Below are 16,505 nucleotides of genomic sequence, written 5' to 3' on the forward strand. Positions count from 1 at the left end.
CAGTCAGAGATTCAGAAGTTTAGACTGGAAGTTTATCCTAAGGGCAGAGATCCTAAGCTGTCTAATCTGACAGTCCAGTATTCTTCGCTAGACCGAATCCGTAGAGGTCAACCTTCAGATAAACAGTTACATAAATGGAGACTGAAGGATGAGGCCAAGGGCAGTGTACTCTATACAGTGTCTGATGACATTGTGAAATACAGAGGAGGATGTGGGTGTCCAGTGTTGATTCGATCAGAGAGGATATTCTGACAGAAGCACATGCATCTTCGTATTCTGTTCATCCGGGGGGTACCAAGATGTACAAGGATTTGCAGATGCTGTATTGGTGGCCAGGTATGAAGCGATACTTTCGTCGATTTGTATCTGAATGTCTCACTTGTCAGCAAGTGAAATCAGAGCATCAAAGGCCAGCAGGAATGCTTAAGCCGCTCCCTATCCCCGAGTGGAAATGGGAGAATATTACCATGGATTTCGTTGTTGGTTTACCGAGGTCAGTCAAAGGATCCAATGTCATTTGGGTTATAGTGGATCGACTTACTAAGTCAGTATAAGCGAGTGATTCAAATACTGGAAGATCTGTTGCGAGCTTGTGTGATCAATTTTTATGGGAATTGGGAATCGAAGCTACCTCTAGTGGAGTTTACCTACAACAACATTTTCCAATCATCTATAGGTATGGCTCTCTATGAGGCACTGTATGGGAGGAAGTGCAGATTGCCGATTCATTGGGATGAAATCGGTGAGAGATCGGAACTTGGTCCAGAGATTTTTCAGCATACTGCAAATGTTGTGTTCAAGATCCGAGACAGGATGAAGACTGCTTAGAGTCGTCAAAAGAGTTATGCTGACAAGAGAAGAAAGGATCTTGAGTTTGCCATAGGAGATCACGTATTCGTTAAGATATCATCTATGAAGGGTGTTATGAGGTTTGGGAAGAGAGGCAAGCTGAGTCCGAGATTTGTTGGGCCATTCGAAATTCTTGACAAAGTTGGAACACTAGCCTATCGTGTAGCACTACCGCCGAATCTGGTCGGTGTACACAACGTATCCACGTTTCAATGCTGAGGAAGTATATAGCAAATCCTTCGCATGTCTTGAGTTATGAGCCGTTGCAATTGGCTTCAGACCTGTCGTATGAGGAAAGACCCGTCCAAATCCTAAACAGACAGGAGCGGAGACTTCCGAACAAGGAGACCAAGTTGGTCAAAGTCCGGTGGCTAAATCAATCAGTGGAGGAGGCCACTTGGGAGACCGAAACAGATATGAGGAATCGCTACCCGAGGTTGTTTGATAAGATTTAATTTCGAAGACAAAATTTATTTAAGTGGAGGAGGAATTGTAGAGCTCAAAATCAATACATGTAAAACCCATGTATTTATTTAAATTGTTACTTATTTAACGAAATTTATTTAAGTGGTGGAGGAATTGTAGAGCCCAAAATCAGTACACTTAAAAACCATGCATTTATTTAAATTGTTACTTATTTAATTAATTTTTAAATGATTTTTAGCGACGCATGATTTATGAAGTTGCATTATTTTGAATTATTACAAGTTTAAGTGATGCGTGTTAAAATATTTTCTCGAGTTTCATGTTTTTGGCAAATATTCGATGCGGGATCGAGGAAAGGAGGCAGCGACGATTTAGACGATTTTAAAATGTGGTATTTTATTTCAAGTCAAGAAAGTGACATTTTAAAATGATTTATTAATTTTTTAGCATTTTTAAAGCATAATTTAATTTATCAAGTGATTTTAAGATTTTCAACTTTTAAGGTTTAACACATGTGTGTTTTAATTCAAATTTAGGGATGCTATTAATTTAGTGAGAAATTAGTATTTTATTTATTAAACTAATTGATTATTAGTATTTTAATATCTTAAATAAACACTTTAATGCCCTACCCACTAACCCACTAACACACACGTTACACTCACACACACATGCACTATATGTACAAACACACTTGACCTATGCACACACACATCTTTTGCACCTTTTCATTTCTTTTTGGAAAGAATTGCTAGGGTTCTTAATTATTTGTCCAGCAACCACCCTCCCCTTCAAATTATTTCAGCAAACACACATTGATTTTAGCAGCAAAATCATGCCTCAAGTCGCCTGGATCGCTTCCCGCACCGCGTCGTTTCGTTATTCGCTGTATCATGAGTTTTAAAAATCAAAGGCATGTATATTCTTTCATTTTCGCATCGATCTTGTCATATTAATTATTTTGATGTATATTGTATGAAAAACATGTGTGTGTTATGCAAAAGTTTGAGCAAAAATGTTTGAAACGATTTTGGATCTCAAAAAACTGAGTTTGCTGTCTTTTCGAATACTGAGAATCTTCATTCGATTTTTTGGAAAAACTTTCATCATATAAAACGTATAACTTTTTGATACCTTTGATTTGACAGTAAAGTTGTAATTTTATAATAAGAAACGAGGGAGAAATGATTTTTATCGTAAAACTGCACAAGCTGTGAAATTTCTGTGTCACAAAATCCGTCACTCTCTGTTATTTCAAATTCTACGACTTATAAGTTGGTTTTCTGGAAATGTTTTCAACATATGATTTGTAGTACTCTGTTTTATCTTTGATTTGATAGTAAATTCGTAATTTTGATAAGAAATGAGAGAGATATGATTTTTATTGTAAACCCGCTCAAGTTGTAAAAATGTGTGCATGTTCTTCATGTTTTCTCAATTTTTGTTGCAGGCTTCGTTGGGATCTCCTGAATCTTTGCTGCTTTGGTTAGGGCAGCATGTTAAGAGCACTCCAATGAAGCCCTCGATGCTTTTTAAGTATGTTCGAAGTGCAGAAAAAAATTGGTTATGTTTTTGAGGTATGTGAAATGTCTTGTGACCAAATATGAACGGGTTTGGAAGTCGGTGAACGTGGCCGAGGACCTCTCCACCCTGGTAAAGAATGACCGGATTTAGATCAGAATTGGAAAGCGGTAAAGCATGACCAGGGACCAATCCACCCGGTAAAGCATGACTGGAGATCTCATGTATGTGGTTGTGGACATCCCTGCCAGCCCAGTACAATGGTTTAGTGTAATCAGACGCATTTATGTTACGAGTCACTTGCTTCGAAATATATCTCTATGCAAAATGATGTTATGCATGTTCAATTATGTATGATGCAAGTATGTTTATGAAAAGGTTTATGAAATGATGGCACGTCTATGTTTATGTACGTATGTTCAAGTTCAAGTACGTACGCTCTACTTTAAAATGTATGAGGTTTTTATTACGTAGTATTTGTTATTCTCAGTTTATAAATGTTGAGTCTTTAGACTCACTAAACTTGATCGATACAAGTAAGGCGAGTATGAGGAGACGAGGGGTGGGGACCAATGAGCTGGCTCGATCTGCGCAGGAGGCTAAACCCGAGGATCGCCTACGTTTTTAAGTTATTATACTTGTTTCAAATACTCTGATTTTCACGAGACTGTTTACGATGTTTAAACAATTACTTTTTTGCAAACTTTGTTTGTAATTGTTTTCATTTCAAATATTTTTAGACGAGCATATTATTTTCTTCGCGATTTCAAGTTTATTACTTATTTAAGAAAATTTTTATTTTATCTCAAATTTCAATTACTTCAAAAATACGATATGTTACAACCTTGCTGAATTTTTCTTTCAAAAATCGTGAGTTTCCTTCTCCAAAGTCGTGTGGTGTGTGTTGCTTGGCTGGTGGAGAGAATCCTTGTGCTTAGAGAGGTTGGGGGCATGAATTGTGTATTTTAGGTTTAGGGTTTTAGGGCTTAATATTTGATATATAAAACAAGGTGCAAACTTGAGCGCATTAACCAAGTATAATAGGCCCATTAAGCTCATTAATAATTATTTAAAATATTTTGTTAAGGAAAGTTTGTGAAAATAATAGTCGAGTTCTCAAAAAGTCCCTATTTTTATTGAAAATTGAATATCGGTTTAAAATACGACTCGGCGTATAAAGCACCTCAAAACACCTCATTTTTGAAAAATTCATTTAAAATACACCACACATTAAACAATTAAAAATAATTATTAAATAAAATATTTTCCTTTATATCCTTGATCACGTCTCGAATAACCTTTAAAACACAGTTTTACACATTCATGTAGAAAGGTACATTTTAAACATGCAAAAATGCACACCCTATTTAATTTATGCAATTAAAACTATTTAATTAGTCATTTTTCATTTTACCTAGATTCGCATGCAGTTGTATTACGTTATCGTATTTTGGATCTTACAATAGATTTTCTGTTAGATAACTCTTCACCAACAGTTAATGTGGAGGAGGAAGTAGCAACCGGAACTTTGGTTGGTTGAGGGGTGGAAGGCTCTTCTTCTGTCTCAGATCCCAATTTGAACTGATCATAAGATTTTGTGTCTGCAAATAGATTATACAACTTGAGCTTGTTGAGGTCTTTGGACTCCCTAGTCATTTCATTCATATCCCATTCACTAGACAATGCTCTCATTACAGTTAGAATATCAATTGCCAAGAAGGCAAGTTCAATAAAATACTACTCAAACTTTCATCCAATTCATTTAATATGTAACGTCCCGAAAATTTGAAGGTTCAAGTAAACCACATGCATGCAAGTTATTAAATTTCTTTGGTATTTTATTAAATTGTTTTAAAATTTTAAATGCATGTTTATTTCGTTAATTGTGTTTTAATCCATTGTTTATTTAAAGTTCATACAATCTAGGATTTTTATTTAAATTATAGATTTAAATTATTTTATGCATATTTCATGCATGATAGAATTTAATTCATGAAATTTTAAAAGTTCACGCATTAGGATTTCTAGATGTATTTCACGTTCGAACGAGGATCGGAGACCAGAGAATTTTCAGGAAAATTATTTTATTACACGATTTATTTTTATAAATTACGTTAAAGCGTTTTTAAGGGTATTTTTCAAAAATGGGATTTTATTAGGTAGTTTTACCCGCAGGATTTTATTTTTAACGGTATGCAAATTTTATCGAATCGGGAGACGTTTTGAGGTTTCGGCTAATGTTTTCAAAACCTTTCCAACACGAAATATTTTTCGGGAGTGTGTTTGGACTTAATAGATCTACTTGTTGGGCTTAATTAGCTTTTAAACCTTTAATTGTTATTTTAAAGCCCATTATCTATTATTTATATATTTAATTAACACTTAAGTACCCATTAACCTAAACCTACCCTACTCCAATAATTGAACCAGCCGACACCAACCCCTCAGCTCCTTTTCCCATCGGTTTCCTCACCAGCAACCTCAAGGCATCATCGGTCTCACCATTTCTTCAAAGGAAAAATCATTTCGGGTCTCCATCGCATTGTTCTCGTTCTTCAATCATTAAGGCACGCATTGTACTATTCTTTATGCATCATACACGTATTATATTCTGATATAAGTGTTCTTGCTTTTTAATTCTCGATCCAACCATGAATGGGTAAGAATTTTGGTTTTTTGTTCATGACATGCATGTTGTTCATATGATCTTACGATTTTGCTCATGATTGTGCAAGGGGGCTGTCCTGGGGTGTGTTGAGGTCTGGGATTATCGAGAAGAAGATGAACAGTAGGCTGGAACCGAAGGTTGTTTGTGATAAGAGGGCTGAGATGTGTAGCGGCTAGGGGTTGCTCGTTTTCTTTGTCTAGATCGGTGGGTAGGTGAAGGCTGGTGGTGCAAGGGCGACTCTAGACCTTGGACAGACTCTGGTGGGTCTGAACCATGGTCTGGAAATGCACGAACGCTGCTGGTCTTGTCCTAGAAGCCGCAAGGGGAGAGTTGGACGAGTTGGGTTCAATTGGTGTTGTGGGGAGTGTAGCGATCGGGTGATCTACGCTTGATGCATGGGGCTGATGGCGTGGGTGCAGTAGGGTCAGGGGAGCCCTAGGGTGGTCTAAGAAAGGCTGAGCCTTGCCTGGCTCCATCGGTGTTGAACTAAGACGCAAAAATAGGAAGTAGGGTAGTAGGGTAGGCGAAAGTGGAAGGGACTGATTTCCAGCAGCTTGTAGGGCCTGATCGAATGGTTTAAGGGACAAGTCTGGATATTTTAGGGTCCTTTGAGTGTTCTTAAGGTGTGGTAAAATGTTGGAAAAAATTCTGTTAAGTTTCGAATCGATTCGGGTTAAAACCGGGACTCCGGTCCAAGTTTTAAAACGAATCGGTTAAGTTGAGAATTGGGATCGAGTTTGCGTCTAAGAATATTTTTAATTATGTTTTGGGACATTTTAAGGAGTTTGGTAAGCTTCGGGTTAATTTTAGAGGTTTAGGGATGAAACGATAATTTTTGGGTTTTCAGGGGTAAAATAGTCATTTTTCACCCGGGATTAGGTTTTGGTCCTGGCAGCGCCCTGAGCACAAATTTATGATTTTTTTTAAAATTTTTATGCATCATGTTCATGATTTTTATGGAATTACGATAAATACGTTGCATGCTTGGTTTAAAGGAAAATTATGCATATGCATGTTTTTATTAAGTGATGAATATGATGACACGTTTTGAAGGAAGTGATTTAGTTGTGACTAACACGATGACACGATGACATGTAAGGCCCGGACTCAGTGGGCGGGTAATGCCGTCGCTGATGATCCTCGCCGCCGGGTACCGCGGTTACACGTAGATGGATCCATCGACTGACATGATGATACGAAAGTCACAGCTAATGAACGGAATTCAAATTAAGATTTTAACACGTATATGCTGATAAGATGATACATGCTATTACCATGTTTTGACAGGTCACGGTTACGCATACGATATGATAACATGATGAGACATGTTTTGACACGTTACGATTTTTCACGACACGCTCATGTTCATGTTTTTAAGCTCATGAAATGTATGTTGATTATGTTATTTTTCACTGTTGTGTGTTACGTATATGTACTTGTTATTACTGGTACAGGTGTGTTGAGTCTTTAGACTCACTAGGCGTGTATGATGCAGGTGAGCTTTTTGATCAAGGGACTGGAGGTGCCGAACTCTGAGTAGGCAGACCTGGTGCGGTGACACGACCCGAGGACCGCATGTTTTCGGCATTTTGTTTTTATGAGATTTGAGATGATATGAACATTTTTACACGTTGGTTTTGATACGCTGATGATTTTCACAATTTTTACTCGTTTATGTTTACGCACTATTTTTATTGTCAAATAAATACGATTATTTTAAATGTCATTTTGTAATTGCGAGTTTTTTTTAAAAAAAAATATATATTTCCGCGCTTTTAAAATGAGTAGACGTTTCAGTTGGTATCAGAGCAAGAGTCCTGTATAGGGTTGTGCCACCACCAGCTTCTGCAGCTCAGTCTCCAAGCCTCAAGTCTGTAAGCTTTTATGATTTAAATGTTTTTAATGTTATCACTTGCATGTTTACACGATATACGTTTTACGGGACATGTTTATCTGTCGTCATGTTTTTAGATTAGATGTTTTAAAATTTTTTTATGCATGTTGCGACGTGAATTGAGAAATTTTATGATTTTCATGCATGCTGGTTTTGTGGTGGAATTGGACATGAATAAGAATTTTGCTATTGGACATTTAGAAAGGTTGAAATTATTTGTCTATGTTGATTTTTTATTTTTGGTTAGTAAGTACTGACGTTCTACTATTTGGATTATAAGTTAGTCATGAAGATTATGAATGCTTTTGGGACTTGTAGAATTTCTAAGAAATTACTCATGATTCGTGGTTGCTAGTTGAATTAATTTTTGAGGATTTCATGTAAGGATTAATGACTCGAAACCACGACGATTTTTGGAAGTATATAGATGTGGAATTTATTTAGGATGCATGCTCTATATAGTGGGATTTAAGGATTGAATTGCATGAATTGATAATTTTAAAGACCTAATTGTAATAACCAATAATTGATGACTTAAGTGCAAAAATACAATTTTAAGGGACTATTTTCAAATTTCTGAATTTGGGATTAAATTCTGAGTTTTGAGGATTTGAAGGTTTAATGAGGCAAAAATTGAAAATTTTATGGGGACCAGAAATGCAAATTTCGAAGAGTTGTAGGTACGGTTGTAAACGATCCAAACCAAACCAAACAGTAGCAGGCTTGAGCTTGGTTCGTTTAAAATTGTTTGAGGCTCGAGCTCGATTCGAGCTTCTATTATCAGGCTCGAGCTTGGTTTATATTGAAATTACTGAGCTCGAGAAAAGCTCGAGCTCGGCTCATTAAAAGCTCGTTTATCATGTTAATCAAGCCGGCTCGAGCTTGATTCATTAATAGCTTGTTTATCATGTTTAACAAGCCTGGCTTGAGCTCGGCTCGTTTTCGAGCTCGTAAAGCATATAATTGAGCTCGAGTTTGAGTTTGAGTTTGAGTTTGAGTTTGATTCGAGCTTGTTAAAAATTAAATATATCTATAAACTAATTTTAAATCAGACATAAAAATATAAATTCATCCATAAATAACTAAAACGACACAAATAAGAGCTAAAAAACATAAATCAGTATATTATTGAACATTCCAAAACCATACATATAGAATATTCATTATACACTAATATCACCATATAAATAACAATGAAATAATTTCACCCTTTTAATATTTCAACTAAGTCTGATGAGAAAGTAGAGAGGACGTTAGAGAATCCATTAAAATCAGGAATTACAAAATCATCTCCAATAACAACTAGTCAACTACCCTGCAAAGTCCATAATAACAATTTTTAATAAAAATGAGTTATCAATTTAATCAAGAAGAAAAAAATATATTTAAATTTAAAAAAGAAATAAATTTTACCAAGTTAACGGCAAAAAACTTTATAAGAGCTCTTGATAGTTGATTTCAAGTATTTTAAGTCAAATGAATCTGTTTAAGCTCCAAATTTCCCTTTTACATACAAACACAAAAATTCAATATGTTAGACATAAATAACCAAATTTGATGAAACACAATAAATTAGATATATAACACATAATTAATAAATACATAATTAAATTAGATATCAATTTACTTACTTTTGCTTTTCTCTTGATTTGGTAACGAGCACGTAACCAATCTTCTGCACAAAGCAACATTTGAGCTGTCTCTACTCCCAAATTGGCGCGATATGGATCGATAACTCTACCACCTGCACTGAAAGCTGATTCAGAAGCCACAGAAGTTATTGGAATTGATAGTACATCACACGCCATCTTTGACAAAATCCTAAACTTTAAGTTGTTCATCTTCCACCATGACAATGCATCAAATTCTTGATCATCTTCACAAAAAACAACTCCTTCCTCAAAGTATACTTCAAGCTCAGACTTCACTTGCTCTACACTATCAACATTCTTAATGTAGTTGGCAAATTGTGCCCTTACTTTACCTTTTGTTTTTCCACTAACAATATTACTTGTACAATTAGAGCTTTCTTTTTGACTCTCACTTTGAACATCTTTTTCGCCAATATTTTTTTTGTGAGCCTCAACATATTCATTATACAAGTTACGCAAGGTCTCACGAACTGTAACGATATGCTCAAATGCATCAACTTCAGAATAGATCTCTGGAAAGCACCATTCAATCAACTTCATCTTATTCCTTGGATCTAATACTGCCGCTATAGAAATTAACAAGTTACCATCACCCCAATATTTATCAAATTTATTCTTCATCTTCTTAATCATATCTGCCATGAAACTATCTTCACCCACATTTGTATTCTTCAATAACTTTTTTATGTTATAGAGTTCAGGAAGAAACAAATTCGAAGTCGGATATTCTGAACCTGAAACAAGGTAAGTAATATATTAGATTGTCAAAAAATAAACAATATATGAAGAACCCTTATATCCAGAAACTCATACAAACATTCATATTGTTTTGTTACATGAATATAATGGTAGGATCTTCAGAATTAATTTATTGGAGAAGCCAAAACCAAAAGAACTCCTATATTCAGAAACTGAACACAAATGTTTCTCCTAAACTCTTGGTGTCTTTAAATCAAGAAATGAATGAAATGTTATTCTTAACTTTAAAATACTGTAGATTTGTAGCGATTGATGAAGAAAAGTGACTGATTCTTAAATTACTTAATCAACTTCTGCCAACCCTTTTCACCATTTTAGCAAACCTTTCCTAACATATTCCATTCATTCTCACAGAATTTTAATTTCCCATTTCTTCAAAAATCAGCAGGAAAATAAAAGATGGCTCGTGGTAAGATCTAGATCAAGAGAATAGAGAACCAAACAAACAGGCAGGTGACCTATTCCAAGAGAAGAAATGGGCTTTTCAAGAAGGCGCAGGAGCTTACTGTTCTTTGTTTCTTGAAAGGAATTCTTGTTTTATATATGTTTTTTTGTGACCAAAAACAAGCACTACATGTAGCATGTTAGCCCCATTATTTTGACAGGAACCCAAATGCAATGAAGTAGCTAGCTAGAATAGGAACACAATGCAATATAGTAAGGATCAAGTTTAAAGTTGGATATTCATTCATTACCTGAAATGATGTGGGTGACTTCATTAAATTCTTCAAGAAATGAACAAACTACAATAACCTTATCCCAATCCTCGTCACTTGGCAAAGAGTTATAAGTAGGATCTCGTTGTTGATATCTTGGAAAAACATCTTTGAACTCCAAAGCAGTAGACAACATGAAATATGTCGCATTCCACCTAGTGCAACAATCCATTATAAGTTTCTTTGAAGATAATTGCAATTGTTTTGCGATTTCACTGAACATTTTTATACGGTGTTCTGATGCAGATATGTGTTTCACAGTGTCACGCACATTGGAAATTATATTTTGGATCTCTGAAAGACCATCTTGTACCAAAATATTCAAGATATGAGCACAACATCTCACATGGAACAATTTCCCGCTAAGAGGAAGACTGTTTTTGTAAGAAAGATTCTCCTTTAACAATCGAATAGCTACATCATTGTATGCTGCATTATCAACTGTGACTGTCCACACCTTGTTTTCAATTCCCCATTCCACCAAACACTTATTCAACACATCACAAACAACAATACCTGTATGTGGTGGTGGGACTTCACAAAAATTCAAATTTCGTTTTTGCAAATTCCAACTAGAGTCCACGTAATGACAAGTGACAACCATATATGAAACTTTTTGATCAGACCTCCATAAATCAGTAGTCACGCTGACCCTATTCACTTGCTTCAGTTCTGCCATTAATTTTTTCTTCTCTATTTCATAAGAAGTAATACAATCTTTCCTTGTCGTGGCATGACTGATTTTTTCATAATGTGGTGTAGCATTCTTCATCAATAAGTTGAACAATTCATACTCTGCAAAGATGAATGGTAGTTCATGAACAACAATCATGTGAGAGAGAATCTCTCTGATCTTTGCTTGATCATATTTGAAGTTATGCACTGTACTAACTGTTTCTGATTCTGAAATGGTTGGGATTACACTTAAATTTTTTTGCCCACTCTCATTCACCTTCTTCCTTACACAGCATTTGCTATGCCTAATCAAATGTGATGTAACACCCGAATTTTTATTATATGCCAACCGATGTTTACAATGAATACATTCAGCCTTCGTCAACCCATCTGCAAGAGTAATTACTTTAAAATCCATCCATACTTTAGATGTGCGTTTCCTTTTCTTCGGACCATATGGATTAGTATCATCATCTTCAATATTATCAAGTTCAACAGCATTCTTGCTTTGAGAAGCTTCATTTTCGTCATTTGTACTTAGTTGAACTCCTCCCATAACTGGAGATGTGCTCGATTCTTGAGCAGATAATGTGTTTGGAGTTGACATGTTTGGATTATATGAACACCAGTAACTGCATCATTAGTACAAAAAATACTTTATCAAAATTTTCCAAAAGTGTTTGCAAGTATAAAATGAAGACTCTGTTGTGCAGGCTTTAAGTTGAAGCAATGAAAACAAGAACGTAACATATTTTCACTTTTAATATGGACAAGAAGTTAGTCTGTGACAGAGAATACATAATTCCACATGTTTTAACATGTCATGCTGACTTATGCTATGTAAGGATGAAATCCTGGCATCCAGTCCAGAAGGATGACGGAACAAATCAACACTTCAATATTACTTCATAATTCACACAAGTAATTCAAGTGGCAACACTAAAGAGCAATAGTTTTCGAGTGATTCACTATATAAAAACAGTGACTTGAGCATCTTATTTCTTTTATTTCTCTTTTGGCATTTTAAAAGTTTCTTTGCCTCATAGATCAAAATCATCGCTTCTTCCACCGCTACTCTTAAAAGTTTGATAACCACGTGTTACAAGAAATGAAAAGCCAACTCTGATCACTTCACTTCAAATCAACAAACACGTAAATTAACAAACGTAACCGAATGTGCATATCATAATAATGGGATTTTGTGGAATGAATCAGGATACCTGATGACAAGTTTTCCCGTTGACGGAATCATAACCAAGAGGTGTATGTTAAAAAAATGCATACAAAAATATATGAACAGGTTTTGACCTACTTTTATAACCAAGAGGTGTATGTTAAAAATTGTGAAAAATTTACCGAGTTTGAGAGCGCGGCATAGAGAAGATTTTTTTGTTCTTCAATGGAGAGGCCGAGCAGAGGAGGCGGCGTAAGAGATTAGGTATGAAGTAGAAGTGTTTTGATTAGGTTTGAGTGTAGCAACGTGTCAGCCACTCAATTCACAAATTTTTATATAAATAATGTAATTAAATAATAAGATAATAAAGGTGATATAAAATATATAGATAATATAAAAACTTAAAAATAAAATAATAATGTGTTTCTCAAATTTTAAAAAATATATGTTACATGTAATGATGTAAATCATTTTTTATATGAGTATAATTATAAATAGTGAGTAATGTGTTATTAAAAATCAAATATTAATAGAAGCTAAAATTGAGTAAATTCAAATAAGATCTTAATAGAAGTCAAATATTAATAGCTATATATTATGTTATATAAGGGTATTTTTAAGATACTATAAAATACACAATTCTAATTTGGTGAAATTCAAATAAGATCTTAAAAAATAAATTGGGATTCATACAGGATACATGCTCATTGATACAATTTTGTGTTATTTTGTTGTACTGTGAAATTTTATGAGCGTGGAACAAATTTGAGCTAAAAAAGTGATTTTATCACATTTGAAGTTGTCAATATGAAGCTTTAAAATAATATCTCGTTTCCTATGGATTCAACCGTACTCACCATTATACTCTTTATATTTTGGAAGTAGAGATTTAAATATAGTAGATCGACGACAACACATCATTATGAAATAAATTCGACATAATTAACCTAAATTATTGATTAATATCAAATGACATATCAATTTAACATGTAAAATTTTTAATTAACCTTCATAGACTAATAGTAAATGATCCAAACAAAGTCAATTTATTATAATATTTTAGTATAATAATTTGTAAAGTTACTCAACTTGTATATGACTTGGTTATGTAAATTTTTAGAGAAAAAGAATAAGTTGGTGTATTTCTGTTAATTTATTTTATTTATTGCATTTTAAAGAACATTTTAGTATAATGATATGCAAATAAGATTAAAAGTGTAATTGTGACTAAATAGTGTGAATTCATCATTTTTTCAAACATGTCTTGTGTTCAATTCCTTCAATTGACATTAATACTAATTTTTTATTTGTCAACTCAACAAATGAGTCAAACTCAAGCTTACGAGCCACCTAAACGAGCCGAGCTCGAGCTCGAGCTTACGAGCCACCTAAACGAGCCGAGCTCGCGAGCCTCTTTTCAAACATGTTTGCGAGCTCACGAGCCGAATATCTTTAAGCTTGAGTTTGGTTTGATTAAATTTTCGAGCTCAAAATCGAGCTTGAGCTTGGATTGATTTGATTAACAAACAAACTCAAACGAGCTTTTTATCGAGCCGAGCTTCGAATAGCTCACGAACCGTTTGGTTCATTTACATCCCTAGTTGTAGGGCCAAAAATGTAATTTTCGAAAACAATATGGGCCAAATTGCAAATCTCGAAATTTTTGATGATTAAATTCGAAATTCTGAGAAACACTTGGGATGTTAAATATTTATGGAAATGTAAGACTGGTTATGAGAATTAATTTTGGGTTTAATAAGCTTAAAATTATTGAACTTTATGATACGGAGAACCTATAAAATGGAATTAGGAACACCGAGAACTTATGGGTAATAGTGAAATTTTCGAGATCAATGACAAATTGGATAATATTCGAGGAAAGTAAGAATTAATTTTACAATTTTTAAGAAATTTGGGGACCTATTTAGCAGTAAGTGAGAATTGAATGGTTTAAATGATATGAATTTTCGGTGATTTAAGCTTGAAGGATATTTAGAACCTTTAGATATCTGAGGTATAATGTTATACCTCAGATAATCAAGGACATTGTAAGATGAATCAATCTTGGGCTTGAAAATTTAAGCGTTAGTGATATGAGGTTGTGGCAATTTAAGAATTTAAAGTGATGACAAATTAAGGTAAAGTTGATCGGTTAGTTAAGTTATAAGAATAGACACTGAGTTAGCATATTTTTGGGAACTTAAGTTTGATGTGTCATAAGTTTTAATCATAATATTAACAGTTAAGATTATACCTTTGTTGGAATTTAATCTTTCCAAAAAGTTGGGTATGATTGATGGTTAGGTTACTCGATAAACGTATGTAAGAATTGAGGTAGACACCTTGTCTTGAGGAATTTTTGTAAGTCATTGAGAAACTTGGACTAAGTGAATATGTGTGTTGGAATTATGTTATCCAAAACTATTTGGGTTGCGTAAGTTTGAATTTCAAATTTATGATGTGTGTGTTCATTCGAAAATTTTTGGGTGAAACAAAAACCAAAAGGGAATTAGTTGTGTTCAACATAAGTTATCAATGAATGAATATGAAGATTTTTATCGACTAAGAAATCTAAAATCTTGATATGGGAATTCTAGAATTCTATGGGTTATAAGTAAAGTTGATTTATTAGAGTTAGTCCAACATTAACATTGATAACTTATTAAGTTTATATGCTATAATTAATTAAGCATTAAGGATACATAACAATGCGACACTTGTTCCAGTGAGGAAAATTCAAGGGTCTTAGGCCTCAACTATATTGTAATTGGGAAGAGAATAGCTTAAACATGCAAATGGTGCTAGAAGGGATTTACTAATTAAATAGAAGATCGATACTGTATATTTTGGGTTTTATAGATTAACATTAATCGAATTTAAGATTTGCATTAATCGGATATTTGGGATGTACTTGTAAATAGCTATGTTACGAAAGTTTGGTGTCGTAAGATAAAGATTCGATTCAAGTATCTTAGGCTAATATTATTATGGGGTGAGATAAGGTTTGACTTTTAAATGTATTATCAAGGATAGAAGTCGATCAGTAAATTTTAATGCTAAGATTTATAAGGTTGAACTGCATAAGTGCTAATGTAATAGGTCAATGAACATTCTGGATATAGTATAAGAATGTAAGACGCAATAAAATTCGGACTGTCATTTCTGATATTGGGAAGTTTAAGAAAAATTGAAATTTGAGTGTATAAAAAAAAATTAAACTAGGATACCATGAGTCATTATAAGTTGAGTTTCGCAAACGAGGATTTAGAAGGTAGAGTTTACCGGGACCGAGGAGACATAAGGACGTCTTAAGATTTATTATTTTATCAAAGTAGCGCCGCAGAAGCGTAGACTATTGGGATATTAGAACTAAGTATAAACTTTTTGTTTATCAAGGATAAGCGAATTTCGGGGACGAAATTCAATTTAAGGGGGATAGATTGTAACGTCCCGAAAATTTGAAGGTTCAAGTAAACCACATTCATGCAAGTTATTAAATTTCTTTGATATTTTATTAAATTGTTTTAAAGTTTTAAATGTATGTTTATTTCGTTAATTGTGTTTTAATCCATTGTTTATTTAAAGTTCATACAATCTAGGATTTTTATTTAAATTATAGATTTAAATTATTTTATGCATTTTATGCATAATTCATGCATGATAGAATTTAATTCATGAAATTTTAAAAGTTCACGCATTAGGATTTCTAGATGTATTTCACGTTCGAACGAGGATCGGAGACCGGAGAATTTTCAGGAAATTATTTTATTACACGATTTATTTTTATAAATTACGTTAAAGCGTTTTTAAGGGTATTTTTCAAAAATGAGATTTTATTAGGTAGTTTTACCCGTAGGATTTTATTTTTAACGGTATGCAAATTTTATCGAATCGGGAGACGTTTTGAGGTTTCGGCTAATGTTTTCAAAACCTTTCCAACACGAAATATTTTTCGAGAGTGCGTTTGGACTTAATAGATCTACTTGTTGGGCTTAATTAGCTTTTAAACCTTTAATTGTTATTTTAAAGCCCATTATCTATTATTTATATATTTAATTAACACTTAAGTACCCATTAACCTAAACCTACCCTACTCCAATAACTGAACTAGCCGACACCAACCCCTCAGCTCCTTTTCCCATCGGTTTCCTCACCAGCAACCTCAAGGCTT

General features: G+C 33.9%; 1 protein-coding gene and 1 long non-coding RNA gene across 2 annotated transcripts; both read right to left on the reverse strand.

Moving 5' to 3' along the window:
* Positions 1 to 6,959: 6,959 nt before the first annotated feature.
* LOC140976612 (uncharacterized) lies at positions 6,960 to 12,504 on the reverse strand. Its single transcript, XR_012175244.1, has 2 exons — positions 12,078 to 12,504; positions 6,960 to 8,326 (listed from the first exon to the last, which is right to left on the reverse strand). It is a non-coding gene; the product is annotated as an uncharacterized lncRNA (long non-coding RNA).
* Positions 8,467 to 11,767, reverse strand: LOC140977401 (zinc finger BED domain-containing protein RICESLEEPER 2-like). The gene is made up of 4 exons (XM_073442148.1): positions 10,465 to 11,767; positions 8,990 to 9,744; positions 8,772 to 8,861; positions 8,467 to 8,673 (listed from the first exon to the last, which is right to left on the reverse strand). Exons 1-3 carry the CDS (start codon positions 11,765 to 11,767, stop codon positions 8,826 to 8,828), a joined length of 2,094 nt encoding a protein of 697 aa, XP_073298249.1. The 3' UTR covers positions 8,467 to 8,673; positions 8,772 to 8,825.
* Positions 12,505 to 16,505: the final 4,001 nt, after the last annotated feature.

Source organism: Primulina huaijiensis, chromosome 5 (assembly GCF_012295235.1).
Source record: "Primulina huaijiensis isolate GDHJ02 chromosome 5, ASM1229523v2, whole genome shotgun sequence".
NCBI lineage: Eukaryota > Viridiplantae > Streptophyta > Magnoliopsida > Lamiales > Gesneriaceae > Primulina > Primulina huaijiensis.